Genomic DNA, 26,090 nt, shown 5'->3' on the forward strand with positions numbered 1-26,090 from the left:
CTTCCCCCGTCCCTTTCTTTTTCACTAGAAGGACTGAAAAACAAATGACAGTTTCCACAAAGTCATTGCTGAGGTGATAATTGCAGGTCTTTGTGGCTCAGAGGGAAAGTATCCTTGTGCTTGTGCTGCAATAAGGGACGGGTGAGTCTGCAGTGGGTAGTTTGGGGAATGAGGCAGTGGGGGTGTGCTCTTGCACTCGTTCTGAGGACTCAACAGAGCAAAGAAGCCAGGAGAGCTGTGGCAGCCCTAACCCTAAGATTAAGACTCAGCTCTTCTGATTTGACTGAAGTAATGAAGTTATTGAGGAGAGCTGCTGCACGGGCGAATATCCTGGCAGAGCCGCTATGTGACGTCACGGGCAGCCTTTAAAGGCTGACCTTTCATGTTCACTGTCGACAGAAATAAATAAAACTGTAATGTCCTCAGTGAAGCAGGAGCTCTAGTTACCGATGTTGGAGTGCTTCAGCAGGCGGCAGATCCTGGCCTCGCGCTCCAACTTCTGGTGATCTGAAAAACAAAGAGAGACCATATTTGTGTGAGCCTTTTTCAGACCGGCGTTTACACAAACAGCACCTCCCTCCTGGGAAACGAGGAAATGTGAGCTCTGGCACGTCAAACACAAGCGTGACGCAGCCGTTGGTGCAGAGCGTGTGCGGCGAGTCTATTCTTCGCCTTTCACAGCGCTAAACGAGGCGGACGTGCATCATCTGACAGAAACAGCTGGAAAAGAAGGTTATTACAGATGTTCTCAGGACCAGACAACTAACCACCACGCTCACACTTTTACCCTGTTCTTCATTCCAGTCGTCTTCTTGAAGGCTGTCAATCACAGCCATAATATTAGGCACAGAAGCTTCTCGTTGCCGTGGTCCATCCCAAAAGATCACCAGCCTGTCACAGGCTGCCACACGACTCAATGTTTTCACTGGGTCAGTCTGACAGCGCAACAGGAAGGAGCATCAACAAAGCTGCTTCCTGTTAGACACCAGAAGCCTTTTGTATAAGACAAGCTTCGTGTAAGCACGTTACCTGATTGCATTCGTGTCTTACCTTCAGACAACAGTTCTGACTGTGGCAGAAAATCCAGAAAGAAACATTAACGTGTCCGTGCTTTCTGTAAGAACGTGCAGTTTTAGAGTTCGGGTCATAATTTAGAAGCACTTATGGTTCACAGGCTGATCAGTGTGATAACACACAGAAACATGCACCACATGCAGGATGTTACGCATCCCTATTGCATTTCTAATGGTCCAGATGTTGTTGTTACTAGAGCAGGGCGATATGGCCAAAAATATTTATCACGATATATATTTTAAAATTTGCGATAACGATATAACTGACGATATAATTGTGGCGAGACAAAATACAACTCCACAACATTACTAGCGCAAAAAGACAACCTTCCATATATTTTCACTTAAACAAGAAGCTGGTTTTTATGTACATTAAAGCTTTATAAAAATGTAACAGTGCAAATGCAAATTCCTTGCTGAAAGTTTAACCAAAAGGCATTTCCAGTAGAAATGGGCTGACATATCCTGAGCATAACCATGTATAATATCCACTGAAGTTAAAAAGAGGTGCTTTGCAACATTAAACTGCAGTGTGCAGTACGTATTTTTCGGACCATAAGGTGCACAGGATTATAAGGCACATTAAGCGAAACAAAGCAGTCAGATAAATCAAACTTTATTAAACTCATTCTTCTTGCTTCCTCCACTTCTGTACCATTGATTCATTAATGTTGAATTCTCTGCAGCTGCTCTATTCCCATGTTGTTGCAGTATATTAATGACTAACCTCGTATTGTGGATGGATTATCTCAGTTGTTCTCCTGACTGAAGTTTGGTCCGTTTACAGCATCCTGCCATGCGATTGCATTTGTGTCTAACCATCAGGAACCTTCACGTTAACTTTTATAAGTGGAAAAGTGTTAGTGTTCGTCCTCCAGCTTCACTGTTTATGTTATGCTAACATAGCTGTGTCGCTAGCGATCACGTAGCACATCATTATATACCAGCTAGCCCAACTTCAGTAACCCTACAAACGTCACTGCTGTTTAGTTTCCTGTCTTCATTTATGTTGGACGTGATAGCAGAGCTGTACGTTTGATTTTTTTCAGAAATCTCTCAGTCAGAACATGCAATATCATGCTTAGGAAACTAGCGAGCTAACTTCCGCTAGCTTCCGCTAGCTTCCTGCTAACTTCTAACTCCGTTAAATGTAATAACTTTTGTTTTCATGGATGCCTGGAAGTTAAACTTTATAGTTACACCTGGTAAAGCAGCAATGCTGTTCGTTTTATTAAAGATGAAAGAATTTAGACAGTTTTTAACTCTAAGTGATGCTGCAGTGTTGTTTGACCTGAAGCATATGGAGTTTAGGACCCAGATTACTCCCAGATTTAAGAGCATCTTAGTCCGACAATAACGACGGCCGCTTGCATGTTCTACAAAAAAATGTGCTTTGTTGTGTATCTGACGGACAAACACCAAACCAGTTCCACATCACGGAAGTTGCACCATTTTTACAAACTAATTCTGGTTCATCTGTTTCACTCAACAATCGGCCATGTGCGTATGAAAACAAAGGCACTGCGCATGCACGTTTTACTCATATTCTATCGCGATATTTCATTTTCCTATCGTTGCCTAACATTATACCGGTATTACCGTGAACGGTATAATATGGCCCAGCCCTAGTTGGTACAGTAGCAGTTTAAGTCCTAAGTGTGATGAAGGCCTGAGCAAAGCGCCATCATCAGCCAACGCCCTCCATGCAGAAGGCAGGTCGATGTTTGTGTAAAGTTGGTCAGAGGCTTCCTTTGTAAGTGCACATGCAGCATCAGCGTGCTGCCTGCTGTAATTTCCTTTGGGATTAATAAAGTATTCTGATTGAGATTAAACTCTGTACTCAGCATGAAACCATGTGACATGACACATCCTGTTGAATATGCATCTCCTTCTCTGCTCCTCACCTGGTTTGCTTCTCATCATCCTCACGTGCAAATATGGAAAAAGAAGTTGGACTGGCAGTGGGAATCAGGCTCAGCTGCAACATGTCTGCAGGGCGCTGGCAGGTCTGACACCATCTTTACTTTGTGCTGATGAGCCATTGTTACTCTGATGAAACCAGTAAACTGTGGAAAGGCCCCATTAGGCCATAAGCTTTGACTCGCATACAGCATGTTTAGTCTCTCACTGTGACCTTTGGAGGTCACTGTGAGTAAACACTGCACACACATCGTCCTGTATTTGTGATGGAAAAATGAAGAAAGAGCAGCTGGAGGAGGTAACTGCTACATCCCAGCAGCAAACTGCACATGCAACCACATGCTGTCGTCTATACTCCACACTGATCCTAATCTAGAGAGACCACAGACTAGTGCAGATGTTGTGTAGCAGCTGCTGTATGTTCCAATCACACCTCGTCTCCTCAGCTCCTAATCGGACCAATGGGCTGTGCTTTTGCAGGGACCGGTGCTCACTGGGGGATGTTCTTGTCCCGACATCACCCACTCTCTCCGTGTGGCTGCACGCCGCTAATCTGTGACGTAACAGGATTAGCAGCATGAGTGCTGCGCTGAGCATCAGCACCTCCGAACACTGGAGGCTCAGTCCTGTTCTTTTTATGTGGACCAATATGAAACAGCTCTTTAATATTAGCACCGATCCATCAATGCCACCGAGTCCAGCTGCCACACGGCCGTGGTCAGGCCGTCACATGGCCAAGAGACGGACAACCTCACTGAGTCACGCCAAAGCCAACGTGGAGAGGTTGGAGTAAGAAAAACATCCAAGTCGACTGAAAGTGTTTAACGTGCAATGGTTCAACATTAATTTAGCACAATGTAAGGTCTTACGGTGCTGTGACAGCATCTTCAGCTTCCTCATTTCTCAGGGTTTTAGAGATTTGACAGGTTTCCTGTAAAATCACAGAGATATCAGACTTGTGCCCATCATCCTCAGAAACACTGACTGAATTAAGACGTGACCGTCTCCAGCCGGGTGTCAGTTTAGGGGCGAGGATGTTGTTGACACAGGGTTGGACAGCTCCTCCTCTGGATACATGAAATCAGCATTTGAACATTTTGGATCCAATCAGGTTCGTCTGAGATCAAAATGTGACGACGAGCTGAACCACGTGTAAGAAATGTGAAGCTAAAAACACACAAACACAACGCACAGTGTGAAGCAGACACTGATGTCACAGCAGCCTCAGCAGCAACAAACTCAGAACAGGGACGGTTGTTGTCTTGTCCTCATCCACCGTCCACGTTTGCTTGGACGAGCAGACTGACTCTGCTCAGTTCAGCTCCGTAACACACACGAGTGTAAAAGGATGCCTTGGCATGTCCAGTGCTAACAGTGCACCGCGTGTTGAGTAAATAACAGTTGTATTTGCGGGTCTGTAATCAAACACGGCGACACAAACAGGTTTGTGCGTCTTCATGTTTACATTTTTCTCCTGGTTGCACCATCAACCTCAGCGATATGCTGGAGCTGCTCATGGAGGCAACGCCGACCCCAAAGCCTCATCGGTGCACGCTTCCTCTAAGAGCTGCCGGCTGCTTCCACCATCAAAGACAAACTCATCCATTCAAAATCACATGTGACAAAGCATGAAGATGGACGTCCTGTACGTCAGTCCTCAGCTCTGTCTGTCTCTGTACCTGTGTTATAAGAGACCACACGAGCTGTAAGAATAAAGCCCTGGAGTCCTGTAACAGTGACACTTTTCATGAAACGAACAAAGTTGTGAGGCCGCGCTGTGACACTGGCCCATTTACAAACCCCCGATGAGCCTCTGAACAGCGTCATCAGGCGCCAGAATGAGGCCGACAGCTATTTTCAACGTGTCCACTGGATGGAAGGAGCCGCCTCCACAGCTCTGTGAAGCACATCTGGTCCCCAAACAGACGATCCGGCCACAGCAGCATCGCTGCAGTGAGAGAACGGGTTGCAGTCCATGACCTCTGACCTTTCCTCCACAGAGAAACACCTGTGGTTCATTAAATCTCGTCAAAAGACGTGATTATTTATCTTTGCCCCATGCATTTAGCAAAGAACAAAACAGCAACAGGCCCCATGCTGGTATCACAGAGAGTAACCCCCGAGGAGCCCAGCAGCCTGGGGGAGGGAGCTGCAAATGAAAGAAGGCTTGGGGACAAAGACAAGGCTTCCTCTTCACAAAGCATTTCCAGCACATTTCCTGCGTGCACGGCGAGGAGCCCGCACAGGCTCGCCATGAGAACGTGAGCGATACAAACAGTCGCCGTCAGTGAGCCGATCGTGCGGCTGTCTCAGTCTGCTCCAGTGGCAGATCCTTTAGCAGCGCTCATGATGACCGTGGCTTCATGTCGTGGTGGAGCTGCAGACGCTGCCAGGCTCTCGTGTGCAGGTGTGATTGGAAGCAGTTTAATACATGACCTGTCACAATGCAGCTAGCTAAGTGAGACCGTGTGCTGCACAGAGCCTGCTCGAGCTGAGGGGATGAAGCGTTTGGATTTCCCTTAAAGAGCCAGATTTAGGCTGATGCTTCCCACAGTCAGCTCTTAGAAGTCTTATATGTATATTTATGGGTTGCAAAAATGACTTTTCTCAACGTACAATGCAACCTTTCAGACGTTCCTAACACAGCATTGCCAGTACCGGTCACCATACTGGTCCCCAGTGACCCAGCACATTACTGCATGGAGGGTCGAGGCCATCCAGCCCCTCCTGGCACAGAGGGCTTCTCCAGTTATCTGACAGGAGATCCTGTAACTTACAGCACTTCAGGGAAACTTTACTGTTTTCTTTTATTGTGAAAATATTTTGAGGAAAAGCAGATTTTTGCTAGTTGATGTAATCAGCTGTAGTTCTTAGAAAGGTAATCCGAGACCATGTACAGTGACCTCTGACCTGCAGGTTTCCATCCAACCACAGCTGCAGTCTGTCCCCAGTGTGTCAGTATCACCCCACACGTGCTGCTGTGAACTCCACACATCTACACTTAAATCAGGGGGACCTTTGATTTGCAGCCATCAGGATCATTTTTATGTGTCTGTATTATATTAAACACACACATTAAAAGTGAATCTGTCCATAAACTGCACTCAGTTTACTCCTTCCTCACTGTGAGCATCATTCATTATTAATAAACCAGTAATGAAGGTCAGGATATGCATTTTTATTCCAGTCCATTCTTCTTTAGCAGCGTTTAAATAACCTTGATCAGATTTGATGGTTTTGTTACAGACTTTAAAAAAGTGTTTTTCTTTCACACATGTGGGATTAAATTGTTCAAATGTAGAAAACAGTGATGTCATGTTCTGTGACCCAGGCACAGAGAGACTTGATGAATTTAGGAATCTCATGATTTAATAAAGAAATTTGCAGACTTGCACAGAGATGGTAAAATAATGATGCCTGATAGCGGAGACGAGGACAGCAGACGACGAGGACAGAGAGGAACAGGTTTAAATGCACCGAGGACACAGTCAGAGGGAACTCGGGACACCTGGAGACATGTAGGGATGCAGGGACTGACAGAGACGGGGAAGACGGGGAAGACGTCTCATCGTGACGAGTAAAGGTTACCTTGCCTGGCTGGGCAGCTCTCTGGGTGCTCGGCACCCCAAAGCTCTGATCCTAGAAGCGCCCCTGGCACCAGGTAAGGAAAGCGCTGGCGTCTGTTTTCAGGAACAACTGAGCCTCGGACACCTCGGGCGTGTTAACTTAATGGAAGCTTGTAACAGAGTCGCTGTGCAGCTGACTCATAAAAACTGTTTACTGTGCCAACAGTGACGCACATTTGAGTGAGTCACTGTCGGGTGAGTGTGAGAGGGTGGAAGAAGGTCGCAGGTCCACTGGAGAGCACATATTTCTGAGGTAAACATTTACGCGTCGTCCTGCGAGTCTAATTTTCTTTAAAAAGTGTAGACTACGAACAGCATCCTGTCTACGGTCGCACAGCAACAACAAAAAGCCCAAAGCAGGTGGTGAGTGCTGCCAGAGGGTCAAAGGAAGCTCGGCCTCAGGGAAGAGAAGAGGAAACCACCACCAGAGGCCTCAGACAACGCGTGGGACGGATAACGGTGACCCCATCTTCTGATGAAACATCACTGCTGCTGGTCATCCACCACAGAAGAAGAATGAACAATCACTGCGTCTGTCTGACTGCAAACAGGTGAACCTGGTCATCAGTCAGCTCTGACCATGTGACCATGAATGACTGATAAACAACATCAGTCAGGAATCAGAGACGAATAAGAACCGTGCGACCAAAGGCTCAGAGTTTCAAGTACGACAGAAACATCCAACACAATATACACCCCACATCACTGTTCTGATCCAGGGTCAGTTTCCATCAGCAGAATGCACTCGTCTGCACTCGGCCATTCACAGTGACTGTTCAGTCTCACTAACGAGGGGGAAGAGTCAGAAGCTTCGACACAGTTTCAGCTGAGAATTCAATTTCTTTCCAATCACCTTTCAATAAAAATGATATTTTTACATTTTCCACCTGTCGGGGAGCTACAGCAGCAAAGACCAGGACAGAGGGAAGTGTGCCTGAGCATGGTCTACCAACTAACAGATCTATCCAGGGAAACTGATCCTGTGTGTGACGCCACACCAAAACAATGAAAAGAGGATAAACTGACAGTAATAATAGAGTCTGCCTTAGATCCGCTGACTCGATGCAGGACTGATAGACAGCCTTCAGTGTGCTGTACAGGCTGGGCAAGGACGAACTAAATGCTCTGTATGGATATTTCAAACCTGTTTCCACAGCTAACACGTCCCCAGCAGAGAAAGCAGCACTTGTGTCTGTAAAGTGAAGAGATAATTGTCACAAGGTCCCAAATTACCTTCAGTCCTAAACTACAGTCGACAAAAGCTCTAAAGTCCCACCTGGTGCCGCTTCCACTGCAGTCCTGAGGCCTGTTAGTCTTGTTATTCAGCAGTTTGGCTGCTTCATCACAGCAGCTGCACAATCGCTCTCAAAGCCAGCAGATGATGCAGGTAATATGTCTTTAGACACCATTCAGGGGCTTCTCACTGCGGAGGTCACAAAGCAGCTCTGTTGCATAATTACAGCTGAGGATCCAGCGCAGGTTTGACGCTCGGCAGGAATCCTTCTGTTTCAGGCTCCTGCTTATCAAAGGTACTCTGGTCGCAGGGTCACATACTGAGGGTTTGGATCGTCCCCCTCTGGGGAATGCTGCCCTGCTTACTGCCATGAAGGCTTCAAGTACAGTAGTGAAGTGTGTGCTCATGTTGGTGTACAGCAGTGGTTCCCACACTTCCTTTGCTGGCCCCCCCGCGACGGCTCTGCGACCACCCTCAATGCCCCCGCTGGTATACACTTTGTCGTTTTGACAGATCTGTTCCAGCTTGCCTGACATTACGCTGTGTGCCGAGTTATGCATGTGTTGGATGGCTGCAGAGACCGGCGTACAGCAGAGAAGGCAGGAGATTCCTTGGAGCGTTGATTTGTTTTTGTCTACACTAGGATTAAGTACGAAATAGAATCGTGTGCATTTACAATGTTACACATGCAGACGTGAAAATGATGGGTCGAACCTTCAAAGGCCAGGGTTCGGTTAGTTCGAGCCTTCTGCTGGTCTTCTACCCTGGCTGATGTAAGCACTCATCGCAGGGTGACAAGCTTTCATCTCTCTGCAGGTTCATATTTGCAGAGACAGTGTGGTGTGCATACAGCTTTTCTTTCCTTCTGTTTTGCAAGAGTTTCTAAGGGTTTGGCATCACACCCAGTTGTTTGCATTTTCTGGAGCAATTAGAGCTACTGCACATGTGCCCAAGCAGGTACGGGCTTGCACGGACTCCCAGAGACTGCAGGAATGTGCTGCTCAGCGACTGGCTGGCAGCTGTTCCACCCAGCTTTCCGTGGAGGTTGCTGTCACATTACAAACGTTCCTGTCACGACCTGTTGTGTACAACGACAGCAAGTCTGTGCACCATGTCTACTGCACAAGCAGAGAGCAAATGCAGTCTGTCCGTGTCAAACGACAACTTAGTCACAAAAACTGAGCTTTTCTAACACATGCTATACACACACTGCTACGCACAAAATGCAAGAAAACGTTTCAGCACTTGGGCCAAAAACACAGCGTAACCAGGCTACGGAGGCAAGCAGGACAAACCACCACGCCAGATAAGGGTCACGGATTCAGACTGGATCTAGCTGTGCTCCAGTCACGGTCCAGTTCGGTCTGTTTCAGATCCATTTATAGGGGTTTGCTTTGTCCCGACTTGATCAGAGTTACTTTTAAACACGCTCATCCTCCCAAAGTGACACCAAAATGTTCAACATCTCTGCAATCTCTCATAGCACGTTTGCCTGATACAAACCTTATCTTCATCACAGACTTTGAAGGTGACGTTTTTTATTGGCCAGTCTTCCTGTTAACAGTAACTGAGTGAAAGAGCAACCACCCAATCAGTGAAGACCGATGTCAGATCCCAGGAGAAACGCTTACACTGCCGAGCATCAGAGATCTCATGCTAAAAAACGACTAAAACGACGCTTCTTTCAGTATCACAGTCAGCAGTGACAGACGCAGATATTCCTCCAGACTGAATTAAAACTTTAACATTAAAAAGGAGGCCCTGCACTTATCTGCCTGTTGCCATGGCGAGTCCTGGTGGTGCTAACACGAACACACTGACAGCTGATTGCTCTGAGCTGAACACAGAGTCTGATGGTGGCTTGTGGCCAACCAGTACCTTACAACATGGTACTTAGTCACCGTTCAATAACTTCTCTTCTTTCCAAGCAACAGGACACTGAGAAGAAATGTTGTGTTTGAGTTTTTGAGAATCAATGAAAGCGTTTCTACGAAAACACAGCAATAATGCAACAACCGCACTACTGGTACAGCTGCTGTTAGAGGCTGGGAGCAGACAGTAGAGGATGTGTCCACGTTGATTTCTTATGCATCAAACCTGTGAGTCGTGCAGTGAAAACTACTGAAGTCTGTCACTGCTCAAGCATTATGTGACAGGAGGCCAGAAGCACACTAAATACACTTGATGGTCATTTTTAAAGTCGAATGTTCCCGTTCAATTTCATTTTTTCCATCTTTCTGTGCTCAGTTCACACGTTTGCCTTCAATTCATCTGAAACTGTGTCCAGTAATATGCTGCTGCCACAGTCCTGCATGTGACTGTGATATTGGGATCCAACCACACAAACATGTCTCTGACATGTCCACATCCCTCCTTTGAAATCTCATTCATCTTTTAAAAACATGTTTTGATTAATACAAACATTTATTTCTGCAGTGGAACAGAAGTACGCGTCTCCCTGACCACCACCTAATGCTGCTGCTGCAATAGACAGGCTCCTATTTGAATGAGCCGGGCATAATCTGGACACATTTGCATGAGCAGCAGAGGAGGAGACGGCTAAAAATAGATGCTACTATAAAGCAAAGCTCTGTATTCTTTCACACGTTCGTTACACGAGTTGTTTAAAAGCCAGTACAGGAAAAACAAGCTGTTTAACTTTGTGTGCCCAGAATGAACTGCTGCAAATAAAGTTTGATGTATAATGAAGACTAGCTGTGCATTTGTGCCTTTGATGAGCTGTGACAATCACATGAGGCCAAATGTAACCGTGTAGACTGTGTACATGTAAACATGTAGCTCGTCCAGTCCTCTGTTACGGTACCACGATGTTTCCATGGCTACAGGCATAACTGGGTTGGACATTTTGACCTAAACGAGCAGCTGTTATTACTCTGGTTTCTCTGTTGAGCTCTACATTTAGAGACTAATATCTTTCTGCTGAAGCCATTCATGTTAAGTCTCAAAGTGCATTTAGACTTTTACCAGGCGCCAGTCAGCTCTGAGCTAATCCTGCAGTTATCTCTTTATTTATACGATACGTTTAAAAAATGCCCGACATCCTCTCTTCCTGTCATCGGTTGGCTACAACAACCATTAACGACATGAATAGTTTGGTTACCTTCACACAAAGTCTATAAAATCAAATCCCACGTATTAGATTTGGATGCCCGTCGTGATGCAACCCACGGATTTGCATCTCCTCCATATTTGAACCGAGGCTCTTTGTCGTGTGAATAACTATGTTGGAGCGATCCAACTGAAGCAGGTCAGGTTTGTTGTTGTGACTTCACAGGCTGGTTGGACATGATGGTTTAATGACTCGCATGTATTTTTCACATCACTATCATCTCTAATAATAATGATGACACCATGGATACCAATGGAAAGAATGAAAATACATGAAAATACATCGTACGGTTCAGGAAAAAGTTTGAATCTCAGCAGGAACAATTTAGCGGCAGAAACATTTCACTAGTAAGAGCCAGGACTCGGCGATATGACCCAAGATTCATATCTCGATATTTTTTTAAAGCCATAAGTTAAGAACAAAAAGAGAGTTCTAGTCACACTGTGTCCCAGATGTCACACGGGCACTTTTATTAACATAGAGCATAGAGTTACATGAAGAAATTACTCAAAAATAAATTATCAGCATTTATTAAAAATAATGCTCCATAAATAAAAGAAAACAATGTTGTTTTTGTGCATAACAAAGAGCTCACAACTGTGCAGTCAGAATGTAAACTAACAGACGCTGAGCACAATAACAAAGATTTCACAGCTGCTCTGTTCCCGCTTCATAACCACGTCTCTGAACAGCTGCCATTTATGGTCCTTATACACAGTACGGTAATATTACGTCGAAGCACAGTACGTATCACTCCGCGAGGCTCAGCCGTAATGCTCCGACAACCCATCAAGCGGTGCAGCTCCGTAGCTTAGCAAAGTCGTAAAACATTTTTTGACAGATTGCTGAGCGCCGTGTTCCACCTAAGATCGGTTCGCGGCCATCAAGCACAACCAGAACATACATAAGGCGCGCTGTCAACGTTTGAGAAAATGAAAGGATTTTGGGCTGTGCAGCCCCTGTGGGCTGCATGGCGTTAGCGTGGTTAGCTCGTTAGCGCGTTGACGCCGTCAAGCCCCACAACTCGCTAACGGAGATTTGCCGTGTCCATCTGGTCGCTGCCTGCAGGTGAAGCGATGGGGGAGGAGGGGGAGTTGTGTTCAGTGAAGGAGAGGCGGAGTAACGTTGCGTAGAGACAAAAGTGGATGAAAGAGAGGCAAACCTGTGGCTCCACAACTATAATTATAACGTAACATAGACTTTATCGATATAAAGGATATGGTCACATCTTCTATCTCATATGAAAATATCTCGATATTTTTAAAAAACTCGATATATCTCCCAGCCCTAGTAAGAGCCAGGGTCCTTTGCAGACTCTACACTGAGACACGCTGGACAACCAATCAGACGTGGCTGCAGTGGGTAGACTTGCACATATAGATGTTCTCTTCATTGCAACAAGGGCTGCCACAAATGATTATTCTGATAGTCGACTAGTCACCGATTATTTCTGCGATTAGTCGACTAATCAGATCCATTAGACGTACAGCTTATTGCACCAGCAGCATCTGCTCTTATATAACTATCATTAGCTTACAGCTTTAAGTGTTTAAGGTGCTAACTAACAATAAAGACAAGATGATAGTTTATTAAATTTTAATGAAATTTGCAGATTGTTTCGGTGAAGTTTAATAAACTCCTTCTATCTAAACTATAACAGGACACTGGAGTATATTCTGGAGCATCTCACACTTCTGATAATCAGCTGTCTGCTTGAGTTTATTCAGCTGTGTAAAAACTTTAATCTCAGCCAAACCGATTTACTCAGGAACAAATAAAATACTGAAAAAAGCCAAACGATAACATTTTAAGTTATCTAAGTGACTCATATATATTTAACCTGAGTAGCGAAAGACGGCGGTGGGTTTGAAAACGATTTGCCGGGAGTCCGGTGTTCTCACGGCTCTAGTTAGCCTTGCCCCCGGCTAGCTATCGAGCTAGTGGGTAACAGACGTCTCCGAAAACGTCGGAGCGCTTTTGCAAACATGTGATGTCTTGATAAACTGAGCAGATATTTGAGGTTTACACAGCTACATTCTCCCTGAAAATATGTTAAACGTTTATTTTGTGACCCAGAAAGAATAATAAGAGTAACATTAAAACTAACTAGCTGCCGCCATTGTTGGAAACTGAGCTGGGCCGCGCTATGAATTCTGGGACAGAGCTACTTCTTCTTCGGGGTTTAACGGCAGCTGGCATCCTTGTACATGCAGTGCTGCCATCTTCTGTTTCAGTCCGTTATTACACTCTTAAATCCTGCTACTTATTCCTGCGTCTTTTGGGATCTTACAAAGCTTCAAACGACGCGTCGACTATTAAATCAGTCGTCGACGGTTTTGATAGTCGACGTAATCGTGACTAGTCGACTAATCGTGGCAGCCCTAATTGCAACAAGGGGAAAAAAAGAAAAAGTGCTGCATTGCTTTGCTTGCTCTCAGCTTGATCTATCCACCAGCTCCCTCTGAAATACAAATCTAAATCTTTTCTGCTGCCCTCTCACATCTTTGATCATCTACTACTGAGGGAAACTGCATTTGTGCAGGAGGAGACGAGCACTTTCCTCCTGCTTGTGTTCAGGAGGTTCAAAGGCTGCTGGATTGCACTGCTGAGCGGACCTTCGTAGTCTGCTGCCACGTGCTCAGTGAAAATGCAACTTTAAAAGGTTGGCATGCAGCCAGAGGACGGTCTGAATGAAATCAAGTGCTGAAAATGTCGTCTTTCCTTTCATGCAGTCGACTGTTGTTACGTTTAGCTGCCAGGCAGCATCCAGCTCAACTTGCCCTGCAGCTTTCAGCCTGCTCACCTTTTTCCACACAAAGTGAAAGTAATGAGTGTGGACGAGCTGAATGACTGTCACAAGTACAAGCTTGTAGTGGAAGAACTGCAGCCTCTGAACAGAGGAAGCAACATCTCAGGAGGCTGTTTGGTTTGGAAACTGCAGCTTCTCGCTGTGAGGAGCTTCTATGTCCTCCTGTGTCTCTGTGGGTTTCTTTGACCCAAGGACACGCCTGCTAGGCTGATTACCAATTCATGTCCCACAGTCATCCAGAGTAGTGGACAAATGGTTATCTGTCAGTGCTTCAAAGCGTGTTGTGGTAATCTGCGGATCAACCCAAGCTGGATAAGCATTTATGGTGGATGGAGGCTAAATCAGTTGGATCACACTTAAAATGGCATCAATAAAATAATAGAAACAGCATTTAGTTAGATAAATAAAGGACCTCTTAAGCCTCCAATCCTCTCACGTTTGTATATTGTCCAGAAAATCGATGTCATTAAGTGATGCAGCCTGGGCCTCGTGGGGTGAATTTCAATCACACCGCTGCCCTGGTGCAGCTGATTGAGGCCCTCTGAGTGGAAACGTTGCTGTTCCTGTGAGTGATGGCTGCATCGGTGCTGCTCACGGTGACATGCAGCTCCTCACAGAGACACGCTGGAGTTGAACCTTCAGCTCACTCAGAGTCTTTCCAGAGTCGCAGCTGAGTGTGGGGCTAACAAGCTCTATCAAAGCTCAGCTACACATCGACTCCTCTCACCTGGTGGTAGCTGTGTGACGCAGACGAAACGCAGACTTATTCTGATCATTCAACCAAAGAACGCAGTTCCTCACTCACTGAGGAGACGGCTGCATAGACCGGATACTATTCTTTGTCCCAATGACAGACGGGGAGCCTGGTGCTGCAAAACACTTTAAACTTATGTTAGAAAAAACAAAGTAAACAACAAGTCACAGCTGATGTCAACAACAAAGCAACTCTGTGAAGCTGCAGAGAACTCTGATGGGTAAACTGTTCACTGACTTTGAACATAGGCTCTGCATCCACCTGTAGTTGAATGAAAGTATGTGGCTACAATCATCCGTATGCTGCTAACAACAACTGAAGTGTTGCTGGTTACATAAAGACCCCAACGGTCCAATGGGTGTCCTGCTAAATGTTGCCGGGAGTCAATTTTGAGATGCACTGTTCAGAGAGTGTACTCCTCACCCTGTCTGTGTAAGGCTCGAACCGTGGGTACAGAGAGGACTGAGGATGTGAGGTAAAAGCTGCTGAAACAGTGACACCTGGTTTCAATCAGCCCACTGAGGTTAGAGGCAGTCAGGGGTGCAGGAGGCTGCAGGGCCATGCATCTATTACAGGGAAGAACACACACTGACAGAGTTTTAGAGCAACTTCTTTGTGCCTAATGTCACAATAAAGCTTATCTTATCTTATTGGCATCCTGCCACAACTGCCGACCAATCATTCGGGGATACACATATTTGCCTAGCAACCAGAGGTTACCGGGAGGTCACGGGCCGGTCACTGGCCTCAAAGCGACCCTCCTGCAGTCCTGCTGCAAAGTGTGGAACCGTGGTCGCGTGTAGATGTGGTTAGCCTTCTGTCCCATGTTTGAACACCAACAACAGTAAATGCAAGTAAACATGAGCAAAGAGGACGCACTGACACGGCTGTGGAAGCATGAAACCCAGCTTGAGTGCTGTGGGTAGCTGAGGATGGAGACAAACACTTTGCTAGAATCTAAACTCCGTCATGTTTTAAACACATAAACCTACTGAACCGCGTGGGCTAAAAATAGTGAAATAAATAAAAAGAGCAGCTCTGTGTAGTTCGCTGCCCCTGGGGGGAGGGGGTGGGGGGCAGCAGTGAAACCCAGCTGGTCGGTGCAGCCCCCCTCTCTAACAGCTGGGTCTGTCCTCTTCCTGTTTACAGCACCTCCCTCACATAAAGAGGCGGAGCCACGAGCGTGTAAATGTTTGCAGCTTACAGACGCTGAATGAACCACATGAACAGTGACTCTGCAGGGATCATCTTTCTCCACTTTTATTTTTATTCACTGCCAAATTCTGCGTTTTCATTTGAAGCACATCCTCCTCCGCTCAGCCACTGAAGCGTGTCGGCACTCTACGCCCTGAGCTGGGGTTAGGGTGGATGCTGTTGATAACAGCGGACCGTGTGCCCACAGCAGCGTCCACTGATGATGCCACCTGCCTGGCCTCATGCTGATGCCACGCAGTGGAGGCTGCACAGACAAAAAGCTTCACTAGCATGCACAGTGACATCAATCTGGTTTTTAACAGACGTCCAACAGCAGATGTGCTGCTAGCCGTCTCTGTGTCCTCTCTCTGCTTGATGGTGAACTTCACTGAAGGCTGTGGACTCCATCCATCCATCTTCTTCCACTTATCCAGGGTTGTGGGAGCAGCCCAAGCACCACCCTCTTCATAGCCACCTCCTCCAGCTTCTCTGGGGGAACACTGAGGCATTCCCAGGTCTGCTGAGAAATATAATCTCTCCAGCATCTTAAACAGATGCCGAAGCACCTCGACTGGCTGTATCTGACACAGAGGCTCTCCACTGAGCTCCGCTCCAATAAAGGAGAGGCCAGCCACTATTGCTCACTTCTGCTGCGTCCACAACCTTGTTCTTGACCCACAGCTCCTGACCATCGTGAGGGTGTAAACCGACTGCTTCGCTTTTGTGCTCAACTCTCCCTTTACCACGATGGACCGTCACAGTGTTCGCATCAATGATTCCACACCGATACCTTTATCAATCTCTTGCCTTTCCGCTCACTCGTGAACAAGATCCCCAGATGTTTCAACTCGTGCCTCGCCCAGAGTCAGCACTCCGTCAACCTTTTCCAGCTGAGCAGCACGGTCTCAAATTTGGAGGAGCTAATTCTCATCACTTTTTTGTGCAGTCATGTTCCAACATGACTGCACAAAAGTTGGGCTTACTACGAGCAGTAAGCCCAACTCCTGAGAACGAACCTCCCCCCGTCATCCCCCGTCATCCCCCGTCCACCAAACGTGCAAAGGACTGTATTCCTGGCAACCGCAGCCAAAGCCAGACTCATCCATCGGGTTGCCACACGGAGAAGTGTGACTGGTCACTCCTGCACGGCTCGACAGTCCAGTGGTGGCGTGTTTCCACAACTACGTGCATGCAACGCTTTGCATTGTGCAGGGGGACGTGAGGCTTGGATGCAGTTGCTCAGCCATGGAAACCCATGAAGCTCTCTACACACTGTTCTTGTGCGAATCGGACACGGCAATGGCAACAAAAATGGCGCCCAGTTTTGCCTGACTATTTGTTGGTCACCTGGAAGAAGCAATTCGATATAACCACCAAACTGACCCTTTTCTACCACTTGTGTCTTTGGAGCAGCACTTTTACTCTGGAAGGGAGCGAAGGACGAAGGAAGTTTAACCCTTGACACCAAAGTACCAACAAAAAGACATATCTCCGCCCCCTCGCTGCACTCCAGACCTACTGATCTGAATACATTACTACATGCTGGAAGTTTCCACCCAAGCCACCTCACAGTGATCCACATGTATCAGGGACCTTTAACCCTTTACAGCCGGTCGGAGCGGACACGCTCTGTTTTGCGTAACTATTTTTAAATCCCGGTAGCTCTGAAACCACGTAAGCTAGCGCAATAATTTTTTTTGCATATGAAACCGGAGGAGTTGTACTTACATCTTATGCCATCATCTTCTCCTAGGTCACGGTTTCCTTCCACATAAAGCTTTGCAAAAACTGCATAAAAAGCACTTGCAGGAACAAAAACATAATATTCCAGAAACACGCTTTGCCGATCCGATCAGCTGTTCGTAACACTTCCTACGTTGGAATAGACGTCAGTGCGAACTTTTGCATGTCCGCCATTACCTGCCCGAAACCGGAAGTGACGTCATTTTCGCAGAAATGTAGTCTTTTTTACTATCAGGGCCTATACTGGTCTTTTTAAAAGTTATCTTTGACTTTGTGACTTTCTGTGTGGTTTCTGGGATGCTGAGGACTCATATTGCACTGCTGGAAATAGTTTATTTTGATGCATATGCTGCTTTTTTGCAAATTTGCATCATAATATTTATTTTCGTTTTTCCTGCAGTGTATAAAAATTGGTGTATTTCAAAAATAAAACTATGAAGGCACTCAAAATAAATTTCCTGTGGTGGGAAACTATTTTGTGCAACTTTTTTGTATTTACAGTTTTGAGGGATAAGACTCTTAAATTTCTCTAACTACAAATATATGTTAAAAAAGCAAAAACGATTTTCAATTTTTTTGTAGTTTATTGCACTTTTTTGCAATTTATGTAATTACTATGCACTTAATACATACATATTATTAAAATTTAGGCTGTAATGGTTGTATTGATGTATAGCAACTTGAAATGCTCCCAAAAATGGCTCCACAGCATGTAAAAATATAATATAAGCTCTGGCGGACTTGGTTTTATGGTAGGTCTTAAAGGGTTAAAGAACCACCAACGATACCTGATAAGAGGGGTAAAAAAATTAGAGCTAAGGTCTTGGAAAGCTCTGGTCAGCTGGTTTATTTGTGAAGGTGCGATTGGTCCATTTCAATTTATTGAGTATTTTTTTTAAATAAAAAAAAAGTGATGACATTTTTTAACGACCCTGATGAAGCCACGAGCCGAAACACATTGGTCACTTAATAAAGTTGTTTCCTGTTACTTTGAGCGGAGTCTCCACGTCAGCTCATCTGGAGGCCACGTGCAGTTTGAAAGTCTGCACCTCTGCGGTGACCTCTGCGGTGACCTCTGCGGTGACCTCTGCGCACTGAGGCGTCTGGCCCGACATAAACCCAACTGAACCACACGCCTCAGGGTCCACTGACCCCACGCCCCTTTCATAACTGAGGAGCTGCTGTCGTTTTGTTACAGCGCCACTAACCACTGACTGAAAGACTCCTCTTTACTTTGCCACGCCGTTAATCACAATCAAGGTAAAGTGACAAAGACTTCCTGCAGAGCAAATGGGCCTCCTCACAGTTTGCCTGAAGCCGCTGAAACCTTAAAGAGCTGCGTTTGAGTCGGTGTTCATGATCCTCCTTCATGGTTGTTGGCTGCGACAGGCTCTCCTGGTGTTTCCCATGAGTGCATCTTTACTCACATTGTTTTGATGACATACTTACACTCGTTGCAATAACAACGTAAATGCTGTGACGGTAAAAATGGGACGTATAACTTTAATCCCACGTGACGACCTGTGATAACACTGTGTCTGGATCTGGACTTTACTGCGACCTCACTGCTCGTCACAGATTTCTCCTCCTCACCTCTCTGTCTGTGAATATTTGTCATCTTCCAGACGTAGCTCAGTCCTGCTACGTCTACACGGACAGCACAGCGACATATCTGACGTAGGAGACACGTGCTGTAAGGACGATCGGCAGAACCCGGGAGAGTTTGATGTGAGGGATCGGGTGAGGTCAGTGTTTACATGAAGCACTTTTATTCTGGTTAGGCTTTTAATCCGGTTACTTGTGTCCACGTAAACACGGCTCCTGCAGGAAACATGGCCTGACGCCAAACTCGCATTAGATCAGGACTCTAATCTCCTGCGATTAAAGAAGAAACCGGTCCTACTGATAGCCCGCAGCACACGTGTGTTACAGACGTGTGTGAGGAAAGTCCTAGAAATCCATCATATAATCCTAAAGCGTCACCGCGTTGTTCTCCAGACTCCTGCTGATGGTCACGGTTGGACTAAAGGTCATGTAGAAAGTAGTCGGCCTGCACAGGACCGTTATAGGACACAGCTGTTGCTACTGCCACGTCCTCCTCACAGATGTCATGTTGAAACCGGTCCTGCAGATTCAGGGACCGTCTGAGGAAACAATCAGGAGGACATAATCCCAAGTAAGGGAGCGAGCGGGGAGGTGTGTCCGGCCGCAGTGACGACAGCACGAGAGTGGGATTATAAACCCTGGATTACACACAAAGACACAAATCCACCACAGGCCCAGGTTCTGCTTTTGACACACGATCTGGAATGAGGCTATACTGAGCCACACAGGCTATTTGAGGTCAAACAGTTGCTTTAATTACAGCGCAGAGCGCTGATTAGCTGTGACGACCATCACTCGAGTCTGAGATGGCCAAGCTTTTATATCAGACAGCGTCGAGCAGTCGTATCCACGGCGTGGCGATGAGGCCGTCACTCTCTCACGGTCATAATGAGAGGAGAAGTGTGACATCAGAGCCTGTTCAGGCTGCTGGATCTCAGGCTTGAGTGGGAGGAAACCGGTGGCAGGTCTCACTGTCGTTTCTCAAAATGACGACAATGAGAAAAGTCAGCGCCGGAACAACATGTGCGTTTGGATGTGCCGTACAGGATCAGAAATATTCTCTTTAATCCTGACAGTCTCATTTCAGAACGTCTCAATAACACAGACGCTTGAATCGTCCACAACAGCTCATTTGTTTAGCAGGGAGTCGTCTGTGCATCGATTTGCATTGGACTGCAGCTTCTCACACACCAAACCTCTGAAACACACACGGGCGTCTCCTGTAGCTCACGGAGGCAGTTTGCAGAAGTGAGTCACCCTCGAGTGGAGGCGTTTAATCTCAACAGCGGTGTGACACAACCTCGAGTATCTCAGGCTGCAGCTGCCGTGACGGCTCCCACACTAAATCCAAACGGGTAAAGAAACTGATAATGAGTTCAGCCTTTGATTGAACCTGCAGGCCCACACGAGGTGATGACCAACAGTCAGAGCACTGAAGCGCTGTTACAGCAGACAAGCTTTACAGGTTTGTTCAGCGCTGATTTAAAAGGAAAATCAATCAAACGCATAATTTCCCTCCATTTAATCAGACGTTTCTTTGTGGACTGCGGTCCACGCCAAAGCGAGCCACAGCTGGGAGAGGATCCAAACGATCTAAATTACTGTCACAGCGCACGGGGTCAACGGGGCAGCTGAACGAACTGAAACACTGGCAGTCTGCGCCGCCTGAAAGTCGTCTCCAACATGAAAGATTAACGGGGCTAGCCTGGTCTGGAAAGTTCATGCAGAGGTCGTGCTGTTCTTTGTGCTTACAGCGGAGTAGGGTTGGGCGATTACACTGACCACCGACGACAGGCCGAGCCTTTCACCGATCGTTTTTATAAGAGCGACCGATTTATGTGCCCAAGAGTTTGTAACATGCTGGCTGAAGCTGAGAGAAGCAGGCAATGTTTTAACACCACAGAGCAAAGTGGCATACATGACAAATGGATACACAAACTCATTGTCTTATACAGGGGCTGGCTGTGGCGCAGGGAGAGCAGGTCAGCTACCGACGGGAAGGTCGGTGGTTCGATTCCTGGCTTCCGCAGTCTGCCAAATATGCTCGGGCAAGATCCTGACCCCGAGTGTGGCCTCAGCGTTGCTCAGTTTGAGTTTAGAAGTGCATGAATGTTGTGTGGAGCGGGACAGCAGAAAAGTGCTACGTAAGAGTCGGTCCATTTACTCATAACAGAAGGACAACAGGCCGTGGCCCATGTTCAGAAAAAACTAAATACTTTATTTTTAAATCAACGGTGGGAAAACGAGACAGTGGCTTCTTTTTCCACTGTAAGCGTCTTTTGTGCGACTGGCACGTCTCAAATGAATAATCTAAAAACTATTAACACTGAAACAGACAAAACGTAGAAATTCTAAATGCACAAATCAGTCGGTGCATGAGCACATCGCTCCACCCATGGAAGAGTCTGCATCAGTTACCGGACGGACGAATGCCGGGGGAAAGGCTTTACATATCGCAGCCTTACAGCAGAGCAGGGATTTACAGGACAGACTAACTCATTAGGCATTTTGTTTCAGTGCTTTTTCTCAGACTCATCCTTTCAGATCCTGATAGAATTCAAAGATTATTCACAATTAGCAACTGTACAATACGTTTAGTATCGCCACAGACTGACACATGTACAAATGCATCGAGGAACGGAGACCGTTTCCCTGAGGGGAGCTGGAGAGAGGCGCTATGATGGGGAGAGACTTGTTCAGAGGCAGCTGCACGCTCAGAGAGGCTGCAGCTGAAACGTGCCAGGCGCTACAACCACTGGCTGTTTAGCTCTGCTCCAGAAATCTGACGTTTCCCTGAAAGATGGAAAATAAACTGGAATCAACCACAGAAATGTGAAGTGAGTCATTGTGTATGCACTAAAAACGAACCAAATATTCAGCTGAATCAGAGCTTGCTACACTTTGACTGCTGGCACTTCAGCAGCATCACGGCTGGGTTGTTCTCTCAGAAAGGACAACTGTGAAGTAGAGACGCTGAGATGCTGCTTCTCTCCAGAGCGTCCTTCATTTAACAAATACAAACAAGTCTTTGAAAGAGAAAAAGCTCCATAACTGTTTGTGACGTTTCTCTGAAGAGTGCTTTTACTGAGGCAAACTAATATCTAGTGGACATCACGGGAAATAAAAACAGCAAATACATCGAACGCAGTCGTCTCTGAAGCAGTTCATTCAAGTGCAGCAGCTGACTAGTTCTGCCATAAAAACACATTCAGTTTAATAAAAATACTTAATCCACCAGAGCAAAGTCATCATATCGGGAACTCCTAACACTCCCGATCTCACTGGAAGCGTTTCTATGCCCGGGTCGTCGTCTGTTTGGGGAGACTCCCACAGGCCTTCAAGCACAGCCCACTCACAGCGTTTAAAGTGAAGTACAAAGACATTCAGGTCCTCTGTTATCTAGCCGACGCCGCCACGCGTTCAAACAGAGTTCCCACGGCAACAGGTTTGTCTCACAATCACATGCGATCATTTGATGCGGTGCTGCAGAAAAATGCTGTCACGGTTACAAACAGGTTTTTGCCTCTGTCCATCAGCACAGTGGGTTTTAGAGCAGTCACGGTGGGATTCATGCAGACCGTTAGCTTTGATTCAGGGCTTTGAGAAACTTCAAAGTCTTTTTAATGTGTTCCAAGCAGGGAAAAGAGCCAAAGGACTGGAGCAATGACGAGGGCCGCATCGTGGCGATAGATGAACGGGTTGGAGCACCCGCAGCTCTTGGGGCTGTTCCTGGTCTGCATTTGTTAGTTATCAAAAGCAGTCTGAAGAAGCAGCGTTGGTGAACCTGCAGCAGGATCATGCACTCCCCGCATCCACCATCAATTATGACCTGATGACTTGGTCCCAGGTCGACCAATGGAGAGGCCGTGACTCACTGTTCCAGGTGAGGGACCGGCTGCCTGTTTAGCAATAAAGTGGTGGCTGACTGGCATTACCATCTTCAGAGAGCCACGCCCACCTGGCTTAGAAACGATGAAGTGTGTGTTGCTCGGGTATCTGTAGTAAACATTATATCTTTGGTGGACCAGAGACGTCACCCCTCACAGCGACGTCACCTACGCAGCTCAATCAGTGCTACTTCCATCAAGTGAACCCACACACTTTGCTTCCTGGCTGACATCCCTGCTTCTCTGCACACAAGTGCTCTGTAGCTTCACACCATAATCTCCCAGTCACTCTAGATCTGCTCAGCCTGTGTCATAGCCTCACTGCTCTTAAGGAAATCACACCACTAACCTGCCTACGAGGCTCTTCCTTCCTTTATCACCTCTCATTCTTTTACTTTATTCTCCTTCAAGACAGCGTTTGTTTCAACCGAAGAGCAACTCCTCAGTTTTAACGATTGTTACTAAAAAGTAACCAAACAGGTTTGGAAGCCTGTTTGTTTGGATCACAGACTCACAGCTCGTTTTTATTTATTTATTTAATTATGTTTATCCAACTAACTTATTTATTAGTCGTGACTGTTCAACTATAAATTGTAAAAGTACAACAAAGGACTGTTGTCCTGTAGCTGAGCATTCAAAGGTCTTAAAGAGACGCTCACAACGCTGCCCAGAAACAACTGAAACTCTGCTGCTCTTCTAGCCGACAACACTTCAGTGATGATCCCAGTCTGCATGATCACATTGTCATGGAAACGTCATGCAGCAACAAAAGAGTTAGTAGTGAGGAGAAGATGTGGATTAAGGTCCGATCTGGTCAGCTTGTACAAACATGGCAACAGGTCCGTCTCTTTTGCTGTCAGTCAAAACTGAGCCATCTGTAAAGTTAGAGCTCTTAGAAACCACATGTGGTCCCTCACTACCAATCCGAAATGAACAGTTGCATTGTGGGAAACAAAGTGTTACTCTGCCCACTCGTGCACGCCGAGTTTGCCTTTGCATACTGAACCTTCTTTACTTCACTTCATGTTATTTCTCAAACTCATGGAAGCAAAGCTACAAGCAATGACTCATGTATGAAACACGGTCGTCCCTGAACTGCACTCCCTGTACGCTTGAGGCTCGATTCTTCTGTGCATGTAAAGCAAGGAGAATAAAGAAGGTCGCTGCTACGTCCACCTCCATCCAGAACTCACTGAACAAGCCGTGCATGAGCTCCGACTGCATTGAGTGTTTTTTATTCAGCCCACTGGGCGGATCATTTGGATCCCATCATACAGACGGTTTGTCTCTGAGATTATCCTTAACAGAGCAAAAATGATCTCAGCACGAGGATCCCACCTGAGTAACAGGTAGCAAGGACAAACGCAGCAGAATCTGTCTGAAGCAGCTTCTTCTCAGTGCTTCTTTCTGAGTCAGAAGAAGAGCTCTTACCGTGGCCACAGCTTCTTACGTCGGCCTGTTTGTGCACACTGTGTGCTCCGCTGTTAATATTCATTATTGATGCTCTAATCAATCCCCATGGTTAGTGATGGAGAAGATAACACACGTCAGACATCATTAAATGCTGGTGTTGTGTGTTTCAGTATTTCAGGCACCAAGGATGCAATTTGATATATGAAGGTGAGTTTGAGCAGCACATCTATAAGCTATCAGAGAATCATTTCTATTGCACGAATGATGAAGGATGAGCTGAAACAATTATTCTTTGATTCCCGGAGTAGGATTTACCCCCACCAGGGAGCAAACCTATTTAGCAGGGACATACTCATCAAACCCAACGTAAAGCAGGAGGTTACAGCTCTTTGCATCTGAAAGGTATAAAGTGACAGAGTTAAAACTCCAAAGCTGTTTGCAGTTTTTATGTTTTCATGGCTTGTTGCAGTTTGCACCTTTCAAAATCTGAGCCTTGTATTCAGCGGGCGCACCTCTTCCTAGGGCTGCTCGATTATGGCAAAAATGATAATCACGATTATTTTCACTGAAATTGAGATCGCGATTATTTGACGATATTTATTTAACCCTTTAAGACCTACTATAGAACCAAGTCCGCCAGAGCTTATATTATTTTTTTATATGTTGTAGTGCCATTTATGGGAGCATTTCAAGTTGCTACACAACTGTTATAGCCCATATTTTAATAATATGTATGCATTAAGTCCATAGTAACTACATTAATTGCAAAAAAGTACAATAAACTACAAAAAAAAAATTGAAAATCATTTTTGTTTGTTTTTTACATGTATTTCTACTTGGAGAAATTTAAGAGGTTTATCCCTCAAAACTTTAAATACAAAAAAGTTGCAAAAAATAGTTTACAACAACAGGAAACTTATTTTGAGTGTGTTCATAGTTTTATTTTGGAGATACACCAATTTTTATATACTGCAGGAAAAACAAAAAACAATCCTATGATGCAAATTTGCAAAGAAAACAGCAGGTGCATCAAAATAAACTATTTCCAGCAGTGCAATTCGAGTTCTAAGCATCCCAGCAACTATTCAGAAAAGTCAAACATGACCAGTATAGGCCTTTAAGGCCTACAAGTAAAAAAAACTACATTTCCGCGAAAATGACGTCACTTCCGGTTTCGGCCAGGAAATGGCGGACATGCGACAGTTCGCGCTGACGTCTGTTTCACTGTGGGAAGTGTTAAGAACAGCTGATCGGATCGGCAAAGCGTGTTTCTGGAATATTATGTTTTTGTTCCTGCAAGAGCTTTTTATGCAGTTTTTGAAAAGCTATATGTGGAAGGAAACCGTGACCGAGGACAAGCTGATGGCATCAGATGTAAGTACAACTCCTCCGGTTTCATATGCAAAACAAATTATTGCGCTAGCTTACACGGTTCAGGTTCTACAGGGATTTAAAACTAGTTACGCAAAACGGAGCGTGCTGCTCTGACCGGCTTTAAAGGGTTAACAATGACTTTAAAAAATAATATAACATAGTGTGCAACACCACTGAAGTTTTTTTACCTCTCTTTTCAACCAGCGGCAGTCACTCTCCTCTCCAAATAACTTCTGCTTAGCTTTCTGAGCTTCCCTCGGGTCCTCTTAATCAGCGGTCTCCAACCTTTTTTGCACCACGGACCGGTTTATGCCCGACAATATTTTCA

General features: G+C 45.9%; 1 protein-coding gene across 7 annotated transcripts in view; it reads right to left on the reverse strand.

Annotated features, from left to right (window-relative positions):
* Positions 1–26,090, reverse strand: part of LOC146606910 (calcium/calmodulin-dependent protein kinase type II delta 1 chain) — a 76,714-nt gene that overhangs the window by 41,015 nt on the left and 9,609 nt on the right. For all 7 annotated transcript variants that reach the window (XM_085349264.1, XM_085349267.1, XM_085349265.1 and 4 more), the window contains exon 3: positions 448–507. In XM_085349264.1, the coding sequence (XP_085205390.1) occupies positions 448–507 (60 nt within the window). The remainder of the gene's footprint in view (positions 1–447; positions 508–26,090) is intronic.

Source organism: Diplotaxodon limnothrissa, unplaced genomic scaffold, assembly GCF_057381915.1.
Source record: "Diplotaxodon limnothrissa isolate DT_005_m unplaced genomic scaffold, D_limnothrissa_male_GT1.1 unmapped_scaffold_4, whole genome shotgun sequence".
NCBI lineage: Eukaryota > Metazoa > Chordata > Actinopteri > Cichliformes > Cichlidae > Diplotaxodon > Diplotaxodon limnothrissa.